General features: G+C 38.3%; 1 protein-coding gene across 1 annotated transcript; it reads right to left on the bottom strand.

Annotated features, from left to right (window-relative positions):
* Window positions 1–6674: 6674 nt before the first annotated feature.
* LOC149105445 (uncharacterized) lies at window positions 6675–11475 on the bottom strand. Its single transcript, XM_089272356.1, has 2 exons — window positions 11404–11475; window positions 6675–7166 (listed from the first exon to the last, which is right to left on the bottom strand). The coding sequence occupies exons 1-2, from the start codon at window positions 11473–11475 to the stop codon at window positions 6675–6677; spliced, it is 564 nt and encodes a 187-aa protein (XP_089128482.1).
* Between the last annotated feature and the right edge of the window lie 11082 nt (window positions 11476–22557).

The following is a 22557-nucleotide window of genomic DNA, read 5'->3' as shown; positions in this document are numbered from 1 at the left end:
CACACGACAATGTTTTTCGAAAAAAAAATAAAAATAAAAATAATACACCAGGGCGTTTATTCATAAACGCCTCCAAGTATGTTTTCAAACCATAACAAGGTTTCTTTTTAAACAAATCAATGTCCTAGCCATTTGTCCCCTTATATGTGTCGAACTTGACAGACCAGACTGTCTTATGACAGGCGACTTCTTCCCCAGCGGTGTCTTCTACTCACAAGTTAACCCCGTTTTCATTTTTTTTTTTCCTGAGAAATCTTTCGATTTGTTCCCGGAAGTGAAAAACACTTACGAAGCATATAAATTTCATTGGAGGAAAACGTAAAAGGGAAGAGACAATTCTCATGTGATCTTTACATGATGTCTTACGGAAAGGCGTCTAATAACAAGGTCACAGAAATTCTTTTGTAGCATTTCTTATCAGAGATAGAACGTAATTGCGGTAGGGATTAAAATGTTCAATTGCTTTAAGAATATCGACCCATCGTTCCATCGTTCGCATTATAAGAAAAAGCCTATCAGGAATCTTCTTATATCAGCTTTTTATATTCTTATCAGAGAAGGTATGTCCCTTTCCATGACCTCAGCCTATTGAGGGGGCATCCCCCCTTGCCGTGACGTCAGACCCAGCGAGAGGGTATTGGGTATGGGGTATACGCGGCGGCCATCTTGAATCCATTTATTTTCCGCCCACTTAGCCTAACCTATACGGGCCACCCACCAGTTTCGCCGCCTGAGCCACCTGTTGACGTAAAGGTGACGTCATGTTTTCTCACACTTTTATTGGCGGCAATTTTCTATAAATTAAAAACGAGGTTGCAATCGGGTAATTTGGCAGCTATACTACTACTGTCATAATCAGCTAATACTTACCTTTTGTTCATGTAAATAGTTGCATTCCACTGAAAACAGGTTATTAAAGACACTTTCTTTTTTTTTTTTTTTTTCCAGAGAATGCCACTGGAAGGAACAGTCATGTCATAATGCACAAACTCCCTTTTAGAATGCCACACTAGGTATTACTTAGGGGTTCTGATGAACATTTACCCTTTAAAGGCTGGATGCCTCCCCCCTCCCCCATCACCCTTTTTCTTTAACACCTGTCCTGTCAAGACATGCATATGAGAACTCCATATTTTTCACATATATTGTTGAATGATGCTGTCAAATTTACAAGTTCCTGCTTCATTTATGCACCCCCTTAGGGGCCCTTCCAAACCTCCAGTCAAACTTCCATTGATTATGACTGCCCAACATATTTCTTTAAGGGCACAAAGTCATGTAAAGGTTTACCTCAGCTTGATTGCTAGTACAAATCAATTGGCAAGTTTAATAATTGGAGATCTCAAATTTAAGATAGTTATACTTTGGTGGGAAGGAAAAAAAATGTGACTTTTCTGCTTTATCAGCAACCAAAATAAATGTAACCAGCCTTTTCACTTTAATGCCATAGTGAAGAGAAAGCTAGGGTGGTGAAATTCAACCATTTTTACATAAGGATAACTGAACATCGACCAATGAAGACACAAAACAAAGCAAAATAGGAGGAATTCTCTAAGGCCGATATCAAGGTTTCCAGCCCTTACTGCTATAACACTGACTACAAATAAAACCACTAAAAATGGAACAGGCAGGGTTTGTATGGCCAGATATGGTCAGAATGAGAGCGTAGCAGGACCCTGTTGATAACAGTACTTTGTACTGAAGGGTTATCCTGGGTTAATATTCGACGATAATGATGATAATGATGATTTTTAGCTGCTAAGCACACTGAAGGAAAATGAAGCTTATGGACTTCCAGTGTCTGACGGAAAACGGATTCAATCAATCAATGTTTTATTTGGTAATGCAGGTTTTATGAAAAGTAACCTTCATTTAGTGCTAAAAAATGGCATATTTCTATGTTTTCCGTGGACATTATCTGTTCCGAGAAGGAAAAAAACTAGATAGGAAAACGAGGCCAACAAACCTTCACAACAAAAGCCAACACAAAAAAAAAGAACAAAAAAAAGAGAGAAAAGAAAACTGCTCTACGATTAAAGCCAACAAATTCCACCGTACAGCGGACACAATTACAACACAAAAGGCCAATAAAGTCGAAACACCAAGAATTGAATTCAAAGGCCTGATAACTACCAACAGAGGTGCTCCAAAACAGATATAACCGATCATATCGCAGGGTAATTTTGGTGGAAATCAAGAAATAAACAACACTCAAATGGATTGATGAGAGAAACGGCCGGTTCAATCGACACAGGGAGACACGCAGATTAAACGTATATTATAAATGCATAAAACCTCCTATTAACAAGACTATTGGTAGGACTTTTCAGAGCGAAAACGCGAACGTTTTACGTTGATTTTTTTTGTCCGGTTTTCAAGATGGCGGTCCCGCCACTTACCCGCAACAAATATCAAGAAGAATACACGACTACGCGCGCATAAAGCTAAAATAGATTATGCACACAGACAAAAAGCAACAACAAACTGTAGACACCTACACTTAGTTAGCGAAAAAAAAGCGATATTAGGCCTGTTCTTTTGTCTTTGTTAACCTCTGTCGTCTTTCCTCAATGGCGTAATCTGAATAGGCCACTCGAAGCGCTCACTTGTTCCTATGTGACGTCACAATGGCTATGACGAGTCGGTCACGAATCAATACCGGAAAACAATAGAGTCACCCCCTTCCTCCTGAGCGTAATGTAAAACGCAAAACGAGCTGCTCATTTTCAGCTGTTTACAGTGTGCGGGGTCCAACATCGTACGCGCCAAATGAGCTTTATGTTATTCCTCTAAACCTATGCACAAAGGATTTAACAGATTTTTAACCAATCTGGGTGTCAGTCGAAGTCAAGGCTTCGGGACACAGATTAACGAGGCTGATTTTATTCTCATCGCGCCGGATTGCATTCACTATCATAGGAAGACAGGGAAAGGATTACCGTATGTCCAAAGCACAGATACGAATTAACAATGCATTACCAGAAGTTCAAGTCCAGTGTTCTCACCCATCTTACAGTGATGAAGCGAAAAAATTAAACAAATCCTCGTCGGGTAAACAAACAGGTGTCGGAAGAAATATATCAGGAGTTTCAAGCTTCAGTTCCAATAGAATCCGGTAAGTAAAATGAGGCAATATTCAAATTATTTCCTCGCAATTGACCTATTTTTGGTAGTTAATTTACTTTTTATATGTTACATTACGATATTTTCACCTTACGTGTAGTTTCTTTTTAGTTCGGAAATCTCAGCCAATAAAAGATGCGTTGTTTTGTTACAATGTAACATTTCCTTTAATTGAAATCAACATTTTTTTGCGTATTTTAAAACTAGTAAATCTAATATTGTTTCAGCCTGTGTAACACTGGTCGAAAAGGTCATCCAAGCAGATCAAAAGTGGAGGATGTAACCTCAAAATGTGAGGACAACCTTTAAGGTGAATGTTTTAGGTTAAAAGTGGAACACTGTTCCCTTGGATGATATATAAACTCTGACAGCACTGCTTTATTTATTCGACCCCGAAACAATTTTGTGAAGATGCCAATAGAGTTAAAGAGTTGGGCGTCGCAGGTTCTACGTAAACGTGATGTTTTTTTCTTTTTTTTTTTAATTCTCATTAGCGTTCTTAAAGGTCCGGCAGCTCTTCCTATCCGTCTCCTATATCATATTTATTAAGGTATCAAAGCGGAGATCGCTAGTAATCTGGTTTCGCCACAATGTTCGTTGGCCTCTAAGGGCGGGACGAGGCGGGGTGTTGAAGGCACAAATGTAATGGCAGGCTGCTGTAAGGGTAGCCACTCTACGCAAACCTCTGTTTGGTAAGCAAATACAGACGGATTAGGAGCACTTTCTACTCAACCCCTGTGAAGGCACAAGTGTATTAACTAGTAACAAACATAACAAAGGTCACAAGAGTAATAACAATAGGCCTCAAATGTAACAAAGATCACAAGTCTAATAACAATTGTTCACAAATGTAGCAAAGATCACAACTGTAACAAGAAATGATCACAAATATAATAATACCATTTAATTGTTCAGTAAACGTCAATGAAATACATAACTGGCTTTAGTGACACTTTTCTTTTTTTTTTTTTAACTAATGAAATTACGCTGTTTAACTTAAAAGTGACTTCACTGTACTGTATTTCTCTCAGAGCTCTCGCCTGTGGTTCCGTTTTTAGGAATGTGCTTAGGACTTTGTCTTTACTTTCGGCATATTTCACTCGCATAAACCAGCATCTCTATGAAAATTAGTGACGCGAAAGAAAACTATGTTTAGTAACACGAGATTTGATGGTGTTTTTAGACATGGAGCAATAATTTTGAATTTACCAACCACGATCGGAAGATGAGGTAAACTGAAAAGACAATTGCCGCCATGAGCTCGTCCTGCCGCACGTTACCTGCCAATCACCTATTGTTAGAGCAAGGTGATCCCTTTCTGGTATGAATTAACATTGACGTTAAGGCGTTAGAATGCTTTACAAGGATGACGCCACCAAAAAAACAAACAAACAAAACTTTTCGCTTTTATTCCGATCGAAAATTTAGCGAAGATAGGCCCACCTTTTAACCTCCAAATTTGCAGTCCCTCAACCGATGGACTGAAATTTCGTCAGCTTATTGTCGAACATTTTCCCTCAATTTATTTCGTTTCATTTTTGAATTATTTTCATGATTTTTTACAGGAAGTGCAGATGATTTGTTAATCTAATTACTTTCTTTCTACGCACTTCAAAGAAACATCAAGAAATTATCGATTTATGTGTTTGCTTCTCAAGAACAAAAACATTTAAAGACGCTAGACTACATGCCGCACTTTAATTTCAAAAAAGTGATGACAGGTGTATTTTTATGACAAGGCGTTATCTGAAGGCTGTTCCAAAAACACGGAGTGCGGAGTGCGGGGTGTTAAAAATAGTAAAAAAAAAAAAAAAAAAAAAAAAAAAAGTAAATATGCGACGAAAAATTAAAAATAAAATAAAATTTAAAAATGAATTGAAAGAATAATTAAATACTTAAACAAACTAAAACTAGAAATTTAGGAAATAATAATGGTAAAAGTTCGCGCTGCCTGCGGTGGACCGTTGATATCGGGACTGTCTAATCAGCGCGGGTCACGGGTAAAGAGGTGCAAAGGTTTAGTTTCACTGACTTCTAGCCGGTCTATCATCCTCTTCTCAGAAGCTTCATTCTTCTCGCCACAATGGAATGTGAAAGTTTAGACTCTTGCTCGGTCGAGCGTTTTTGAAACAACTTTAACGAAAACAAAATTACGATAAAAATGTTCGCTAGCTAAAAAATGTTAAAACGAACATGACCTTTCGGCTGTCAATTTACAGCCTTCGACGGATAAAAATGGAATGCAGAATGATAAATATATACAAGAAAAGGCGAGATAAAAATAAGAAGAAGAACAAGAGAAAAGTAAAAATGTGTAAATTAGGTGACTATATTTTAAAAAAGAATACTATTCTGGTTTGGAATGGGCTTAGAATTATTGCCAGCATGCTTCGTAGCAGAGGTGTGCCAAACCTCCAAAGTTTTTCTAATGCGAAAAAAGCCTTTGTCGACGACACTATCGAATTATCAAAATCTATGCGATGGTCGAATGACCACGCATGTTTCGCAATGTTTGACCATTAGTACGTGTTTTGACATTCATGATATGTTCTTTCTTACGAGTTTCAACACACCGGCCAGTTTTGCCTACATAACACCAATCACAATCGGCGCAGGGTATCTTATAAATCACGTTCGGTTGATGTTTGATAGATGGTCTGAATTTAGGAGAAAGAAACTCTCGTTGTAAAGACTTGAAGGGTTTATTTACAACTTGAATGTCTCGCCTTCGAAGAATTCTTGTTAGTGGTTGCGCGACACCACTGATGAAGGGAAGGACGGCAAAACTGTTAGGGTTTCCTTAAGGCGCAGCCCATTAAAAAACAAACAAACAAACAAACAAACAAACAAACAAAAAAAACAAAAAAAACGTGCAAACCATTTCTTTAGTCGTGTGGGCGGTTTGGAAAATTTCTGCTTTAAGATGTTGGAAATAACATAAGAGGGATAGTTGTTGGCTCGTAAAGCATCAGTGACGTGGGTATTTCGGTATTTTTCCCTTGCGATGTACCAGGGAGTTTAATTACGCGATGTAAGAGGGTCTCAGCTGTGGTAATCTTGTGGCGTTTGTCATGGTGAGAAGAAAAGTCTCAGTATCTGTCCGTGTGGGTTGCTTTGCGATATTTAATAATTAGATTATTCGCTCTCGATTTCTATGAGGTAATAGCTGATGAGGTATAATTCTTACTATAATTTACTTCAAATAACGGTTTCCAGTTATTTCTTGACGTATTATTAAACTTTGCGCCAGAAAAAAAGATCGCTCGGATTGAATTGTCATTTAAAATTGAAGTTGTGTGCGCGTGCGCATCAGTTTTTTCAATAATTTCACCTTTTTTAAAGTCAATAAACCGTATGTGTTTTTCGTTTAGACTTCTCACGAATTTAATTATGCATCTGGATCAGAAGATTCCTCCAAAACTTTGGAAAAACGAAAAAAACGTCGCCATTACTTAAACGACCTTCAGCCATTGCACACTAATGGCTGATAGTGTTCAATGGCTTAGCCAATCAGATTACAGCATTTGCATTAGTATACTAGTAGAATTCTACTAAACACCGATAGGGATCGTGTTATCCTTGTGGGAAACCAAAGTATTTAAGAAAGCGATCTGTTGCTCAGATTCCTCTTTAATAGTGAATGCGATGTGTGGGTCGATGGAATTAAGTGTAGTATGAAAGAAGTTGACAGCATTCCTTTTGATAATACAAAAGATGTCATCCACACAGCATTTCCGTACTTTAAGCTGTACTTCAGACGTGTTGATGGCCACTTCTTCGATCGCTTCCGTGCACAAGTTCGCCACCACAGGGGTGACAGGGCTGCTCATCGCGAAACCATGGATCTGTTTGTATATCTTGTCATGATAAATAAAGTAGTTGTTAGATAAGACAAAGTTCAACACTGAAGTGATGTCCAGGCTCGTGACTGAAGAAAGTGGCTCGTCCTTGAGTAGTTTATTGTTTATGTAATCACAGGCTTTATCTACAGGAATAGCTGTAAATAGTGATACTACATCCAAGGATAGCATCACCTCATCATCCTGGATGTCAACGTTGGACAACTACATTATTTATGATGACAAGATATACAAACAGATCCATGGTCGTCCATCCTTTCAAACAAGCTCAACTGAGCAAGTCTTAACTTTCACATTCCATTGTAGCGAGAGGTATAAGTCTTCTGAGAAGAGGATGATAGACCGGCTAGCAGTCAGTGAAACTAAACCTTTGCACCTCTTTACCTTCCCGTCTAAAAATCAAAATTCTTTACTCAAGACATGGTCTTTAGTTCTGTCCGTGCTGAGTGCGAATTTTGCATTAAACTTATTGGTCTGAAAAACAAATAACGCCTATCAGGATTACCACGCCGGTCATTTAATTTATAGGAGCCGCAAGCAGTGAAGTTTCTGTCCCGAAGTTAATTGGATTTATTTTTTGATTAAGGCTGCGTTTTCACTAGGCGGATTAACTAGCTGAACATTCTTTCTAGGCGTTTGTTTACAGACCAACATTTACTAGTTAAACGTGACATCTGTTTTCAATTGAAATTTAACCCAGAAGATTCAAATTACGAAAGCGCGCAACTTTCAAAAATGGCTGAGAGAGGAAATGCTTTTCTAGCTATATTTATGCGAGGGAGAAGGCATTTCTTCCAGACGATGCAGTTAATGTCCCCAGAAATGAGGAAGATGCGACGAAATGTTGTAATGCAGGAACTCGTTCTGCACGGCGACACCGTGTCATAGGTAGGGTACTCGCCGACGAACTGGAGAAGCTAATGGGACCGTTGGAACGGTAAACCGAAATAAATGAGAAGGACTGGCGAACTCGTCTACTGTTTTAAAAGTTCAGTTTCGGACACTGAACTGCGATAGAGCGTCTGGTAAATACTATTGCCAGATTCTTTGGCAGGCGTCTGTCACTATGCAGAATGTGATTGGCTGCGGCACTCGCCAGGACAAGTTATACCATCTCGCGAGGTAGTATAACTTGGCGTGAATTTCCGGTCATATTGGCGAGAAAATTGCTTGTTTTTCTGGTCAAAACAGCTTGCATTTTTAACTCGCTAAACTCGAGACAAACTGTTTTCACTGCATTTCCGGACTTTTCCGACTTTATCTAGCCAAAACTGTCCTAGTGAAGACACAACCGTGGTAGTATAACTTAGCGTGAATTTCCGGTCATATTGGCGAGAAAATTGCTTGTTTTTTTCTGGTGAAAACAGCTTGCATTTTTAACTCGCTAAACTCAAGACGAACTGTTTTCACTGCATTTCCGGACTTTTCCGACTTTATCGAGCCAAAACTGTCCTAGTGAAGACACAACCGTGGTAGTATAACTTAGCGTGAATTTCCGGTCATATTGGCGAGAAAATTGCTTGTTTTTCTGGTGAAAAAAGCTTGCATTTTTAACTCGCTAAACTCAAGACAAACTGTTTTCACTGCATTTCCGGACTTTTCCGACTTTATCGAGCCAAAACTGTCCTAGTGAAGACACAACCGTGGTAGTATAACTTAGCGTGAATTTCCGGTCATATTGGCGAGAAAATTGCTTGTTTTTTTCTGGTGAAAACAGCTTGCATTTTTAACTCGCTAAACTCAAGACGAACTGTTTTCACTGCAATTCCGGACTTTTCCGACTTTATCTAGCCAAAACTGTCCTAGTAAAAACATAACCTAATTATCAATAACAGATTGGTCAAGGGATAGTAGGAAACCGCCCGGATGAATAAAACACCTTAGGTGCGAAAAACACCAAAGCCTCAAAAACCACGATTATTGTTATTACGTCAACGTGACTGGCAAACAATAATTGTATCAAGAAACGAAGTTATTCTGTCAATTTCCCTAAATAGTCCTTCTTACCACTTGAAAACAGGCAAACAAGTATGTTTAGTGTATACCTTCGTCAAGTCGGGATGGATTAACCTCAGATCATATTACTTTTTTGGACAATTAGTGGTGTAGATCTGTTTAATATTAGCCACCGATAAGTTAACTATCAAGTGGCAAGCGCGCTACTTTTTGGCGCGGCATTTCGATCGAGTGTTCCGCGCATTGCAGGCATCATTATGTTTCAAGTGTACAGCACATGTTGACTTGACTAAGGTGACAAGAGGTAACTGCTCAACATTTCGAAATTACAGAGATAATGTCTTATGAATCCGAAGGAGATCTACACTGTTGACATGAACCTGGTCGGGTACAAATATAATGCACCGAAAATGCGACTGTTTGGTTGCTCAGCCCTTGGGCTATGGAAAGTTGATGAATCATAGCAAAATATACGAGCAAAGTTACTTGGCAGACGATTCTTTCCCACGCGATTACTGCCCTCTGACGAAATGGCGCAAGTTCGAGTTATGCGAATAAAGCCAAGAAGAAGATCAGTGAAGTGAAGAGCCTTCTTGGTATCAAAAATCCCATATCCAGGTAGCCATTGTGGCCAAAAAAAGACATGAGAGTAACAATCTAATAGCTATGCCATCATCTTAACTTTGTAATGATCGTGGGTAGAATATTCGTGAGAGTTACAATCTAATAGTCGCGCCATCATATTAACTTTGTAATATCGTGGGTACAGTCACGCCGTCACGTCAACTTTGTAACATACTTGAGAGTTACAATCTAACAGTCACGCCGTCATATTTAAAACTTTGTAACAACGTGGATAAAATATATCTGAGAGTTACGAATTATCTAAAAGTCACGCCGTCATATTAACTTTGTAACAACGTGGGTAGAATATACCTAAAAGTTACAATCTAACAGTCACGCCGTCATATTAACTTTCTAACAACGTGGGTAGAATATACGAGAGTTACGAATTATCTAACAGTCACGCCATCATATTAACTTGTAACAACGTGGGTAGAATATACCTAAAAGTTACAATCTAACAGTCACGCCGTCATATTGACTTTGTAACAACGTGGGTAGAATATACGAGAGTTACGAATTATCTAACAGTCACGCCGTCATATTAACTTGTAACAACGTGGGTAGAATATACCTGAGAGTTACAATCTAACAGTCACCCCGTCATATTAACCTTGTAACAACATGGGTAGAATATACCTGACAGTTGCAAATTATCTAAAAGTCACGCGGTCGTATTAACTTTGCAACAACGTTGGTAGAAAATACCTGAGAGTTACAATCTAACAGTTACGTCATCATATTAACTTTGTAACAACGTGGGTAGAATACACCTGAGAGTTGCAAATTATCTAAAAGTCACGCCGTCATATTAACTCTATAACAACGTGGGTAAAATATACCTGAGAGTTAGAAATTATCTAAGAGTCACGCCATCATATACATCGTGGGTAGAATATACCTGAGAGTAACAATCTAACCCTCACACCATCATATACATCGTGGGTAGAATATACCTGAGAGTAACAATTTAACAGTCACACCGTCATCTTAATTTTGTAAACATCCCTCTTGGGTAGAGATGCTCCCTTTTGATCTACTCTTTATTGTCTATATTGTAAAAATAGCCAGAGCATAAAAATTATTGTCCGTTCTTTGTGCCATTAACTGCACATTACTAGTATATTACAGTGTATATTACAGTAATATTGGCATATTACAGGTATTTATTTGGGCGAAATTTTGTAATTAAGAACAAGTCATAGCTACGCGTTATCAGATTTATAATCCTTGATAGCCGCACATTTTGTTTTAAGCGATGGTATTTCCGCGTGAGAAGAATGCTTCAACTTGCCTTCGAAAATGCAAGCGGTGAAATCAATGTTTGCGTCTATTCCGTTATTTTCGTTTATCCAGGCACCACAGGTTGCCGGGAATTATCGTAGTCTGAGAAAAAAAATCAGAGCCTCGTGGAAAAATTAGTCGAGAAAATTATTATTCACAACCTCACTCCCAACGCGATGTGAGAAATGTGCTCTCGCTAGCACCGGACACAGGGAAAAGGTGGTCACCCAAGAAAAGAAGGTACCTCTGAAATACACACATTTGTATCAGGCGGTGTTGGACACGACTCGCAAAGCATGCCGGGAGAAATTTTCCCCGGAGCTCATTTTCATCTGATAGCTCAAGAGCAAACATCTCCACGCGCTGATGGTGATGTGGAAATATGACTTTATAGAAGGTTCGCTCGCAACCGATCCTGAAAGAAATCTGGAATGACATCCATATGAAATGTTCCGCAGGCCAAGTAATAGCTGTAGATGACTTCTGCTCGATTTACAAATTATTTCCGTTTCTGACCTCTTCGAATTCGATCTTAACTTGCCGGAATTGAACCTACCTTCGGCACTTTCCTTCTTAGATATCTCGACTTGTTTGTGAAGTGTATCAGTGTATCGCTGGCCAGCAACATGGTTGTTGACAGATATTAAGTTTTCGTTCGACGATAAGATTGCTGAGAAGTAAAACCTACGAAGAAAAGGGCTGAATAATTCGAAATCAAAGCAATGTTTTGTCCTTGAAGATTTGTGTAAAGCTTGATTAATCGAGTTTCGCCCGCTGTATTTCCTTATTAACCAAAAGCAATCATAAACAGCTTGCCAATGAGCTATGTCTCTTTCAAAATAACAAAAATAATTTGTAATAAATGGAATTAAAAAACTAGAAGTTTAATGGGAAAAGTGGGGTATGTTTTGTTTTAAAGTAAGTGGTAAAAAATAATTGTATTCATCCCCTGTACCAGGTCACACTTCAAGCAAATTCTTGTTCAACTTACAAATCCAAGATTAAATATGTACTGTGTGGGTCTATTTTGTAGACAATGGCATAACACGATTTTGGTCTTGCTCAACTTCCTTGAACGTATTTAAGACCGAGTTTACCAGAGGACCAGGCAGGGGTGATACATGCCATCTCTCCTTTTTGGATGAAACATTGCCAGATTGAAGGTACTACCCAATAACTCTAAAAGACAAAGTGGGCCGGCTTTGTGATTTTTCCCTTAGGAGTTAGACAACCCCTCTGGTTTTTTGCCCAAAATCCCAAAAATGTCACTAAAATAAGCATCAAATTTTAGCATCGCTCCTGCTTACAGAATACATTGAATTTTATTGGTATTTCACACAAATAAAGATTGGACCTATCTTAGTTCACACCAGGAATTTCAATTCATTTAAACTGACAGGTGCCAATCAAGGAATGTCATTTCCTACCCATGTCACGCAACATTTAGCTATAAGGCAAATTAGCTCAAATTCTGACTCAAATATTGCTTAAGTCCAACTTTCTAAATCAAAACTAATTTCATCACAGTTTAGAGTCACCCTTGGACTGATGAAATCGAGAATAAAATTTTGGGATCTGTTATTTTTTGGTAACAAAAGCTGTTCAAAAAACATGACAAGAGGATAGTTTTAACAAAAGAGACAAGGGCGAAATCTAAAAATGTTAGATATAGAATCAGTTCATCAAAGTTTTCCTATGTCAATGTCATTAACAAAGTCTTGGAATACTATTTAGGGCAGTGGAAGCTCAATGAATACAAAACTCTTTGCAATACCCCTTAACCCTCGGATGTACAAGGGGGGGGGGGGGTTGGATGCTTTCACCCAAGAAGGTATTTCCACAGTTTTGAAGACGATTTACTCTAAAGGGCTGAAACTTTCATCAGCTGTTCATTCATCCTTCACGAATATTTTGATATGTCAATTGTGTGTCCATCATTTTTTAATGTTTCCATAGCAACCACTAGTTTCATGTAGGTTTGGTCAAAAATCAACTTTTTTGACCTAATTCTGTATTTTTTTCCAGTTTTCTTTATCAAATTCCAGAAATTCACCAATATGTATATTTCATAAGCATTTTGAGTTGATTTTGTATCAATTTCCATTATTTCTTGACTTTTTAAGAAAAAAAGTAAAATCCAAGATGGCGGATCCAAGATGACGGATCAAATGGCGTCATTTGGCATCATATGACGTCACAACCAACAAATATGGTATCATTTTGTAGAACAAGGTCAGGGCTATCTAATCAATGTAAATTTATTTCGCTGTGCCTAAACAGAGCGCAAACCCAACAGGGTTCCATCCATTTCCCCCTTCTACCACGGTGGGGGTGCTAGTAAGCTTGTACATCCGAGGGTTACAATAACAGTGCAAAACACCTCAATTCTATTCCTACAATTTAAATATGGGAATAAAAGGCCATGATATTTAAATTCTAAAACATTGACTAGTTAGATGAGAGTTTTTCCGGGAAAATCTCACTTTTTAGATTACCTTTGAAACCCTGCTCGATCATCATGGGCGGGTCACATGCCTGATGTTGCAATTGATTATTGTCAACTCTTACTTTACACTCGGCATACAAACTCATCAATCCTGAGAAGTATTCTTTGCTGACATAAGTTTTTGCCCTCATATATCAACTCTTGAGCTCACCCAATGAATATTCATTTCATGCGAATCGAGTTAAAAAACATCTATGATTTTTTTTCCCTTTGCTGCATCAGGCAGGGAAGTAAATCTTAATTGGCATAAGGATGAACATTGTGCATATAATTTTGAAAGCATAGGAACAAGAACCAAAGACCTTGATCAGCAGCAATTAATATCACCCAGTGATAATTAATAGTTTGTTGTTGTTGTTATTATTATTATTTATCATATTTATTTATATTTATTGTTGTTATTTATTATTTATTACCACTGCGCAAAGGATTTCAATCTCTATTTATAGATTTGCACACTTCAATGATAAGAATGGCTTCGATGTTTTGCTCAATGGTAACTTTTTGGAAAGAAAAGCTCGACAATACCAGATGTTACCTTTGTTCTCATCTCATCCACTCACTTGCCAGCCTTAGAGAGTGCACAGGCATTAAGATCGTCAGATATGATTTCAGTGATTCACAGGCTGGAAAGGACCTCTGTGGCAGAAGAATTACCACAGTGCAGAGCCATGTGCGTTGTAACGTAAATGGAGGCCACGACATTAAAAGTGCTAGTGATATCCAAGGGCGGTTTGAAGGGTGTCAGGCATCAATAATATTGTAAAGACTCAAGAGTCAGGCCAAACCATGAAGCACACAATGTCTGGGATCCTGTCTCTAAATGTTTTTAACTTCAAGTCCAGAGGTTTGAAAGTGTAGAAGGCTTATGATATGGGCCCTGGTAAATGTTTCACACCTGCACATGAGGAATGGATTTGGAAGACCTCAAGGGCCTACAGACTTATGCGTAGAGCAGCCCTTAAATGTACTGTGCACAAGGGAGACTGCTACTTTTAGTTCCAGGAGTTTGACAAGTGTCGGCTCCAACAGCCTCAGTCTAGGTATAGTTAATAGAAGGGGGTTATTATGAAACTCAACAAGTTTCTTTGTTGTATGTTTTTGTTCTCTTTTTTGGCCTTGACCGTGCACAAAACACAATTGTTGTATACTACTGACCGAGTAACTGACCAATAGAAACGTTTTGGCTACGTAATTCATGCATAGTGTATGGGCGCAAAAAAAGATTTTGCTCGGTGGTGGACCTTCCAACTCAAATCTTGGCATCTTTGTTTGCTCCTTTGATGTTTGCCGGGCTTCACAACCATTCCCATCTATTAACTGTGGTCTAGGACCTCGCAATCTATCGAAGGAGAGTCCCAAGTTGTCAAAGGTCCAGTATTCCTCCTTCCCTGAAAGGGGATTCACAAAAGCATACCAATCTTTTGCAGTCTGCAGAGACACATGGATGCGGGTAAACACGTAAAGAAGTTAGAGAGAGAAACGGCATAGACAGCATCAAGATAAAATGGTTTGAAATCCCCAAGGTCCTTTAGTGATCATGATCCACATGAGAAATCTCAAAGGGATGGTTCTGAAAACATCACGAAGAGGAACCCGCTTTTCTGAGAAAGTGAACACATATCCGAAAAGAACATTCTTGGAAGGTGAGGAGACAGGACGAAAGTGTAGTGAATGAGTGCAGTAAGATGAGACTGTGCAAGACAGTAGTGGCAGGAAAATGTCCAGCAAAGAAGAGTAGCCTGCTGCAGACCAAATTGCCCAGTACTTCAGCATGTTGTATGCAATATACAGAAGTGGCCAACTCACCATAGACCAGGCTGATCTGAGTCCGTCTCAAGATGAAGCTGAAGAGATCTTGACCAGGCTTGCAGTACGAAGACAGTACTACAAGCCAGCTGCTTTACCATCCACCGTGTAGAATATGTAATACAGTCTTGTGACCAGGAAAAAACAAATCAGTTATTTCACAGGGCTATGGAGCTACGGATATATACAGGAGGTTACTGAGCAGAAAAGAAAACGACGGTCAAGAGCCAATCAAGCTTCTTGAATGCCTCGAAAAATTGAAAAAGTTGAACCGGGCCAAACCTTGCTAAACCTAAGGCACTGGTGCCGTGTATGTTGTCATGTGCGCTCGCTTGGACCCAAGGTTTTAGATAATTTCAGCTACTAGATCTTCTCGAGGCTCAATTTTTCCTCAGAATTGCAATTTTTTTCAGACATCTTTTTACTCGCAGACATGCGATTATTTACAATGTTTTGTGCTAACATCTTTCAGGTATAAACTTTATCTGCTCTTAATTCAGTGCTAGGAACTTTCAGAAGAAAAACGCATTTTCATGAAAGCTAGCTAAAGCTCAATCTTACAGTTCAAGTATTATATACAACTGTACGTGTTTACCAAGATTAACTTGCATGCCTGATGAAGCAAAATGAAAATTTCAAGGGGTTTTTGAACTCGGAATGAGAGCAAACAATAATTTCAACAAAGAATACTTCTCAGGATTGATCAGTTTGTATGCCGAGTGTAAAGTAATAGTTGACATTAATCAATTGCATGATCAAGTATTTGACCTGTGATGATTGAGCAGGGTTTCAAGAGTAATCTAAAAAGCAAGATATGCCGAGAAAAACTCTCATGTAACTAGTCAATGTTTTAGAATTCAAACATCACAGCCGTTCATTCCCATAGTTAGATTTTACGAATAGAATTTAGGTATTTTGTACTGTTATTTAACCCCTGGTCGTACAAGCTAACTCATACCCCTACTGTGGTATAAAGGGGAAATGGAAGGAATCCCCTATGGTTTTTGTTCTGTTAAGGCACAGCGTACTAAACTTACATTGATTAGATATCCCTGAGCTTCTTCCACAAAATGATACCATATTCAATGGCTGTGATGTCATAATGTTAAATGATGTCATTTGACCCGCCATCGTGGATCCGCCATCTTGGATTTTACTTTTTTCTTAAAAAGTCAAGAAATAATGGAAATTGATACAAAATCAAGCCAGAATGTTTATGAAATGTACAAATTGGTGAATTTCTGGAATTTGATGAAGAAAACTGAAAAAAGTTGATTTTTGACCAAACCTACATAAAACTAGTGGTTGCTATGAAAACATAAAAAATGATGGACACACAATTAACATATTAAAATATCCACGAAGGATGAATGAACAGCTAACGAAAGTTTCAGCCCTTTAGAGTAAATCGTCTTCTCAAAATTTTGAAAATACCTTCTTGGGTGAAAGCATCCAACCCCCACCCCCCCCCCCCCCCCCCCTTGTACGTCCGAGGGTTACGGGATATTGCAAAGAGTTTTGCATTCATTGAGCTTCCACTGCCCTAAATAATATTCCAAGACTTTGTTAATGACATTAACATAGAAATAACTTTGATATACTGGTTCTATAATAACTAATATTTTTAGATTTCGCTCTTGTCTCTTTGTTAAAACTAGCCTCTTGTCATGCTGTTTGAACAACTTTTGTTACCAAAAAATAACAGATGCCAAAAATTTTATTCTGGATTTCATCAGGTCAAGGGTGACTCTGAACTGTGATGAAATTAGTTTTGATTTAGAAAGTTGGACTTAAGCAATATTTGAGTCAGAATTTGAGCTAATTTGCCTTATAGCTAAATGTTGCGTGACATGGGTAGGAAATGACATTCTTTGATTGGCACCTGTCATTTCAAATGACTTGAAATTCCTGATGTGAACTAAGATAGGTCCAATCTTTATTTGTGTGAAATACCAATAAAATTCAATGTATTCTGTAAGCAGGAGCGATGCTTAAATTTGATGCTTATTTTAGTGACATTTTTGGGATTTTGGGCAAAAAACCAGAGGGGTTGTCTAACTCCTAAGGGAAAAATCACAAAGCCGGCCCACTTTGTCTTTTAGAGTTATTGGGTAGTACCTTCAATCTGGCAATGTTTCATCCAAAAAGGAGAGATGGCATGTATCACCCCTGCCTGGTCCTCTGATAAACTCGGTCTTAAAGTGAAAGGTCTACAAATAACTTTGCCTCAGACATTGCAACTGGCAATGTCAATGTTCAAACTGATGAGATTTCTCTTCACCTAGTGCATACGTGTTGGATGTAACTTTTTTCTGCTCCAAGTGTCCATTCCTGGGTTCTCAGTACATGTGAGGCCATGTAAAAGGGAAATCGGGCTCAATGGAAAGAAGGCTTGGTTGACTTACATGAAATGAATGCTTTGGACCAATAATATACCTCATGCTATTCAAAGTGATTGCAACTAAAATTGCAGATGGGAGATGTGAAAAAAAAAACTGACCTACATTTACTTGCAAATAATAATTCAATTTGAAAGTATGCTTTTTAAACTGAATATTTGAAAAGTACTGACAAACACAACAAAAAAAACCAGCGAAATAGCACAAAAACCATATTCTGGAAACAGCGGCCAACATTAAGTTCACTTATAAATTAGTAAAGTGGAATATTGTGAATGATAGACACAGTCCATTAGCAATGCATGAATAACTCATGGTCCTGACCTGCATGCCTTCATTGCATGTCCTCATATCACACCTCTGCTGAAGTTTAAGCTTCAATGTAACTTGTGTAAACTAAAGGGAGCTCTTTACGCAGAACCGTGCTATGTAGGTCATTTGAAATATCTGTCAGTTAAATATTTATTATTTACTGCAAGTCCTATGGTCAAGAACACAGTGATCATGTACTGATATTAACATTACCTACATTGGCTGTTAAAAATTTTGCCAAAAACAGTCTCCACAGCACTTCCTCATGTCGACTCGTAATGACTATGACCAACTGAATTCAGAATAATCTAGCATGTAGCTGTATCTTAGATCATATATAGTGAGATGTTTTGACTGAGATAACTAAACTGCAACAACATTTTAAAATACAAGCAGATGCACTATATTGAACACTTGCAGTAGGTCTTAAAACTTGGAATTGCCATGCAGCTTTCTAAGTAGTCACTTGCACTATGTCATTATGTATTCTGGTTTGGTCTATTCCATTCTAAATTTGATATCCTAAACAGCAGCATGCCGTAACGTTCCTTGTTTGATCACGACAGTGTAAGTGGATAAATTTAGTTCTTGGGAAGTATAGCAAAGTTAAATCCAAGCCCATAGTCTTTTAAAATGCCAGCTGGTAATTCAGCATTTGCTTCAAACACATTGGCTGGTTCTGCTCCAGGTGGGTTGACAATTATCCGTAACTATACACGTGAAACACTTATTATTTGTTGATGTATAGTCTCCCACTACTACCAACATTCAAAGGAAAACAAGCATAAAGAAGTAGTAGGTCCTTTTCGAAAACCACATGTACGTGAAAAAGTTTCCTCAATAAAGATTATTATTATTATTATTATTATTATTATTAATCAGCCATAGATGACTGAACAATAACATGCGATCCAGGAGTAGTAACTTTCTGTTAGAGATATAAATTCAAGACAGGTAGTGATCATGATGGTGAAAATTCACTGTAAATGAGATGATATCTTTAATGGTCTAGCATCCAAAGCAGGATTCAAACATCTTGAACATAGGCCAAACAAACGGGAGACATACGCAATACAAAAAAAAAAAAAAAAAAAAAAAAAAAAACATAACAAGAAAACATCAAGATGTAAAGGGAACAAGCCGAGCCACAAAATTATACTCTTAAAACAAGGGCAGAAATCACACAATCACTCCCGCGAAATGCCTCGAACATCTGACAAATCAATGAAAATGCCCCAACATCAACTCTCGAACTAAATTTTCAGTCAAAAATAATTTACAACACTGATCCCTGTACGCTGCAAACGATCAAAAGAATATCCATGTCAAGCACGTGTGCTAAACAAACGTTTTCAACACAGAATGATTTCCATTCCCTAGTTCTGATGCAAAAATGGCTTACCTGCACTTGAGGTTTGGCAAATAACTGGTCTAGATATTACACTAGCAGTACCTGGAAAAGGTTCGTTTGATTCTCATGATGAGTGCAGAAATCGGTCGAGAAACGACAACCTACTCTCCATTCGCAACGAAAAATGTGTCCGCCATTGCTCCGGCTGTGACGACATATGATTGGTCGAATAATGTCACGTGCACCGTGTCCAACACCGCCTGCTTTTGTATAATTATGTTTCACAACGTGATCTGTTTTCTCATGCCCGTAATTAATTCAATAAAAGATCTGCGTGTCATCTCTATCGGCATGTGGTTTAGGGATCCCCGGTGCTTTAACACCTTCAGCTCAGCTCACCAGGGAAAATATTTTAGGAATTTGTCTTTAAACTACAAATTTCTTTGATGTGCCGCGCAAAAATTTTCGCGGCTGCGGCTCCTCGTGTGACAAGAGTCAAAGGAACAAGTGCAGGTGTTTTAGAAATATTATTGAAGATAGATCTACCAAACATAATCTTTCATTGCTCTTTCAAACTTTGATTTCAGGTTTTTTGTTTACGATTATAAGTGATACCATCTCCCTAGGTAGTATAACTTGGTGTGAATTTCCGGTCATATTGGCGAGAAAATTGCTTGTTTTTTTTTTCTGGTGAAAACAGCTTGCATTTTTAACTCGCTAAACTCAAGACGAACTGTTTTTACTGCATTTCCGGGCTTTTCTTAATTCTCTTTCCCAAGAGATTTGTTACGTTACTGCCCAACTGTGATTATTCTTGCGCCCTTTATTCTATTTGTGACCAATTGTTATTACACTTGTGACCTTTATTACATTTGTGACTGGTTATTTAATTTGTGCCTTTAACAGGGGTGGGGTGGAAAGTGCTGCCAATCCCACTGTATTTGCTTACCAAACAGAGGTTTGTGTAGAGTGGGTACCGGTACTGCAGTCTAAAATTTCTACATTGTCACCCAACGCTTAGCTGAAAACAAATGCTTTGTAGTTGCAAAAGTTTTCCCGAAATGGTTGCATTTTCTCTAATTATATTTCAATTGGAGAGGATTGAAATATTCCCCAGTTTGTATCCAAACGTTAGCTCTTCACCACGATGAGAACTAGGTGCGGAATTTTTTACTTTCACAACAGTAGACTATTTATTAGCAAAAGCACATTTGTCAGTTTTTATTCATGGGATTGAATTAAAATGGAAAATTAATATGTATGATATTATCTAGAAAAATTTCAGGTACTTACATTGACTCGTAAACTAAGGAAAACAAATGACGCAATATGTGCTATTGAATATTGTCATTAATTAAGTCACACCTATCTAGGATGAAGCGGAAAACACTGGAAAGGAAGGCAGTAATTTGAAAAAGAAAGAGTCTCCAGTAAACGAATGCAGTGGATTCAACTCTACTGAGTTAGATTTTGTGGTCTAACTCTACTGACTAAGACAACATGAATTATCATATTCCGCTTCTTCCAAGTTTGAATGCACACTTAACAGTATTGTTACTGACCTTAAAGAAGAAGATGAAGAAATTGGCTTTTGGGTAGATAAAGAACAGCATCAGAAAGAGAAACGTGCAGTCTTGAATGAAGCATTGGCACATATATCAGATGGAAGAGTTAGTCCGATAGCCTCGACTCTAAATTCGAATTGGGAAAGTATATCAAGCACCCCAAAGGTCTACTACCTGCGAAAAGTGGGTCAACTTCTCACCATTGCACCAGATCAAGATGAGAATGTACTGGAAGCACCAAGGCGTTCTTTAGATACAACTCTTGTCAAAAAAGGAAACCGCGAGAGCAGAGCATGTGCTGTAAAAGAAGAAGTGACTACAGACCAACTGTCGATTTTGCTGGGGATGTATCACGAAGCTGAAAGTCGACAAACTCGATTGTAAATTCTGTCAATGTTTGCGAAACATTTTTCAAAGAAGGAGCTCAGAGACATGATTCCAGGTCTTAGCGAATGGCAGATCGATCAAGCCCGTCGTCGTGCTGCAGGAGAAGGACAGCCAGTGGTGTCCGCGACCGTAAAACGAACATGACTTGATCGGGTGAAAACAAATCATTTCGTGCAAATTTTACACTGGACGTTGCCTATGGCACTGAAGAACTAAAGCTAGATTCTGGAGAGAAAATAACTATTCCGAATGTGATTAGAATGATGGTGCCTTCGCGAATAATAAAGCAATACGTATCTTATTGCCTAGAAACGGTCAGAAAGAGGTTTCTCTTGGAAACGTTTCATAGAGGGGTGATAACAGGTAAGTTATGCTTCAAAGATCAAGTAGTGATCGTCAGAGTTAATAAAAAGATGTGTCCTACTCCCGAATTTAGCAGGATGAAAAAACGTAACCTTTGTGATACCGATCAGAAAGTCTATTGATTAAAACCTCTCTGAATTTAGCTCTAGTTAAGACGTAGACTTCCATCTCTTGTGCTCTCTTCATAAGTCTATTCCCAAGTACATGTAGAGGTCACTTTCTCCTTCCTTTTCACCTGCAGTGGACGTGAGTTTATAAATCGCGGCATCTAATGTTTCACCGGATTGTTTGATTGATCTCAGAGAATCAGTACAATACTCCAATTTCGATATATTAAAATTCAGCCTAAAACAATAGATCTCAACGCGAGGCTCTTAGAAATAAACCCCCCAAACTTACCCGGAGCCTCGAGTTAAGGTCTATTGTCTTAGCATGAATTTTAATAAATCGAAATTGGTCTATTGATCTCAACTATTCAGAAAAATCTGAGGAGTCGTAGAATTGTAAATTTACTTGAAGAAAAAGATCATTAAGTTAATCATTTGAGAAACTAAAAACTTTTTGGTCAGCAAACTGTCAAATGTGATTCAGTTTCTTGGGAATGTTCCCAATAGGTATGTTTAATTTGCTACTGAACGAAACAAAGAAGATCCAGCAAAGGTGGCTAAAGAAATGAGAGTTGCAAGGGACGAGAGTGGTAAGCTTTGTTTTGCTCCAGACGAATGGCGAACAGCCAAGAAGACAGCTAATCATTTCTTACTACTTGCAGCAACGCAACGTCAGCAAAAAGCACCTGGAGAACTACTTGTTGAAGAAGCCAAAGCCATTAGTGAGGAAGACCTTTGAGCGTGGGAAACAGAAACACAGCTGCAGGAACTGCAGATAGCGGTGTACGAAGCGGTCGACTGGCGACATCCAGTTGAATGCAATGGCCATGACATCTGTAGCCTTGGAAAAGGTGGTATGCTAAAATCAAAATTTAAAATAGCGCAACTAAAAGAAATTTGCTTTCTCTTTG

Source organism: Orbicella faveolata, unplaced genomic scaffold (genome assembly GCF_042242905.1).
Source record: "Orbicella faveolata isolate gen_17 unplaced genomic scaffold, um_ofav_v1 contig_34, whole genome shotgun sequence".
NCBI classification, from domain to species: Eukaryota; Metazoa; Cnidaria; class Anthozoa; order Scleractinia; family Merulinidae; genus Orbicella; species Orbicella faveolata.
This window is presented reverse-complemented; position numbering and strand designations above follow the sequence as displayed.

Coding starts and splice junctions, on each gene's coding strand:
- LOC149105445 (XM_089272356.1), bottom strand. CDS start 11,475: ATGTTGCTGGCCAGCGATACACTGATACACTTCACAAACAAGTCGAGA. Junction 7,167..11,403: donor TAAGAAGGAAAGTGCCGAAG/GTAGGTTCAATT, acceptor GTTGACATCCAG/GATGATGAGGTGATGCTATC.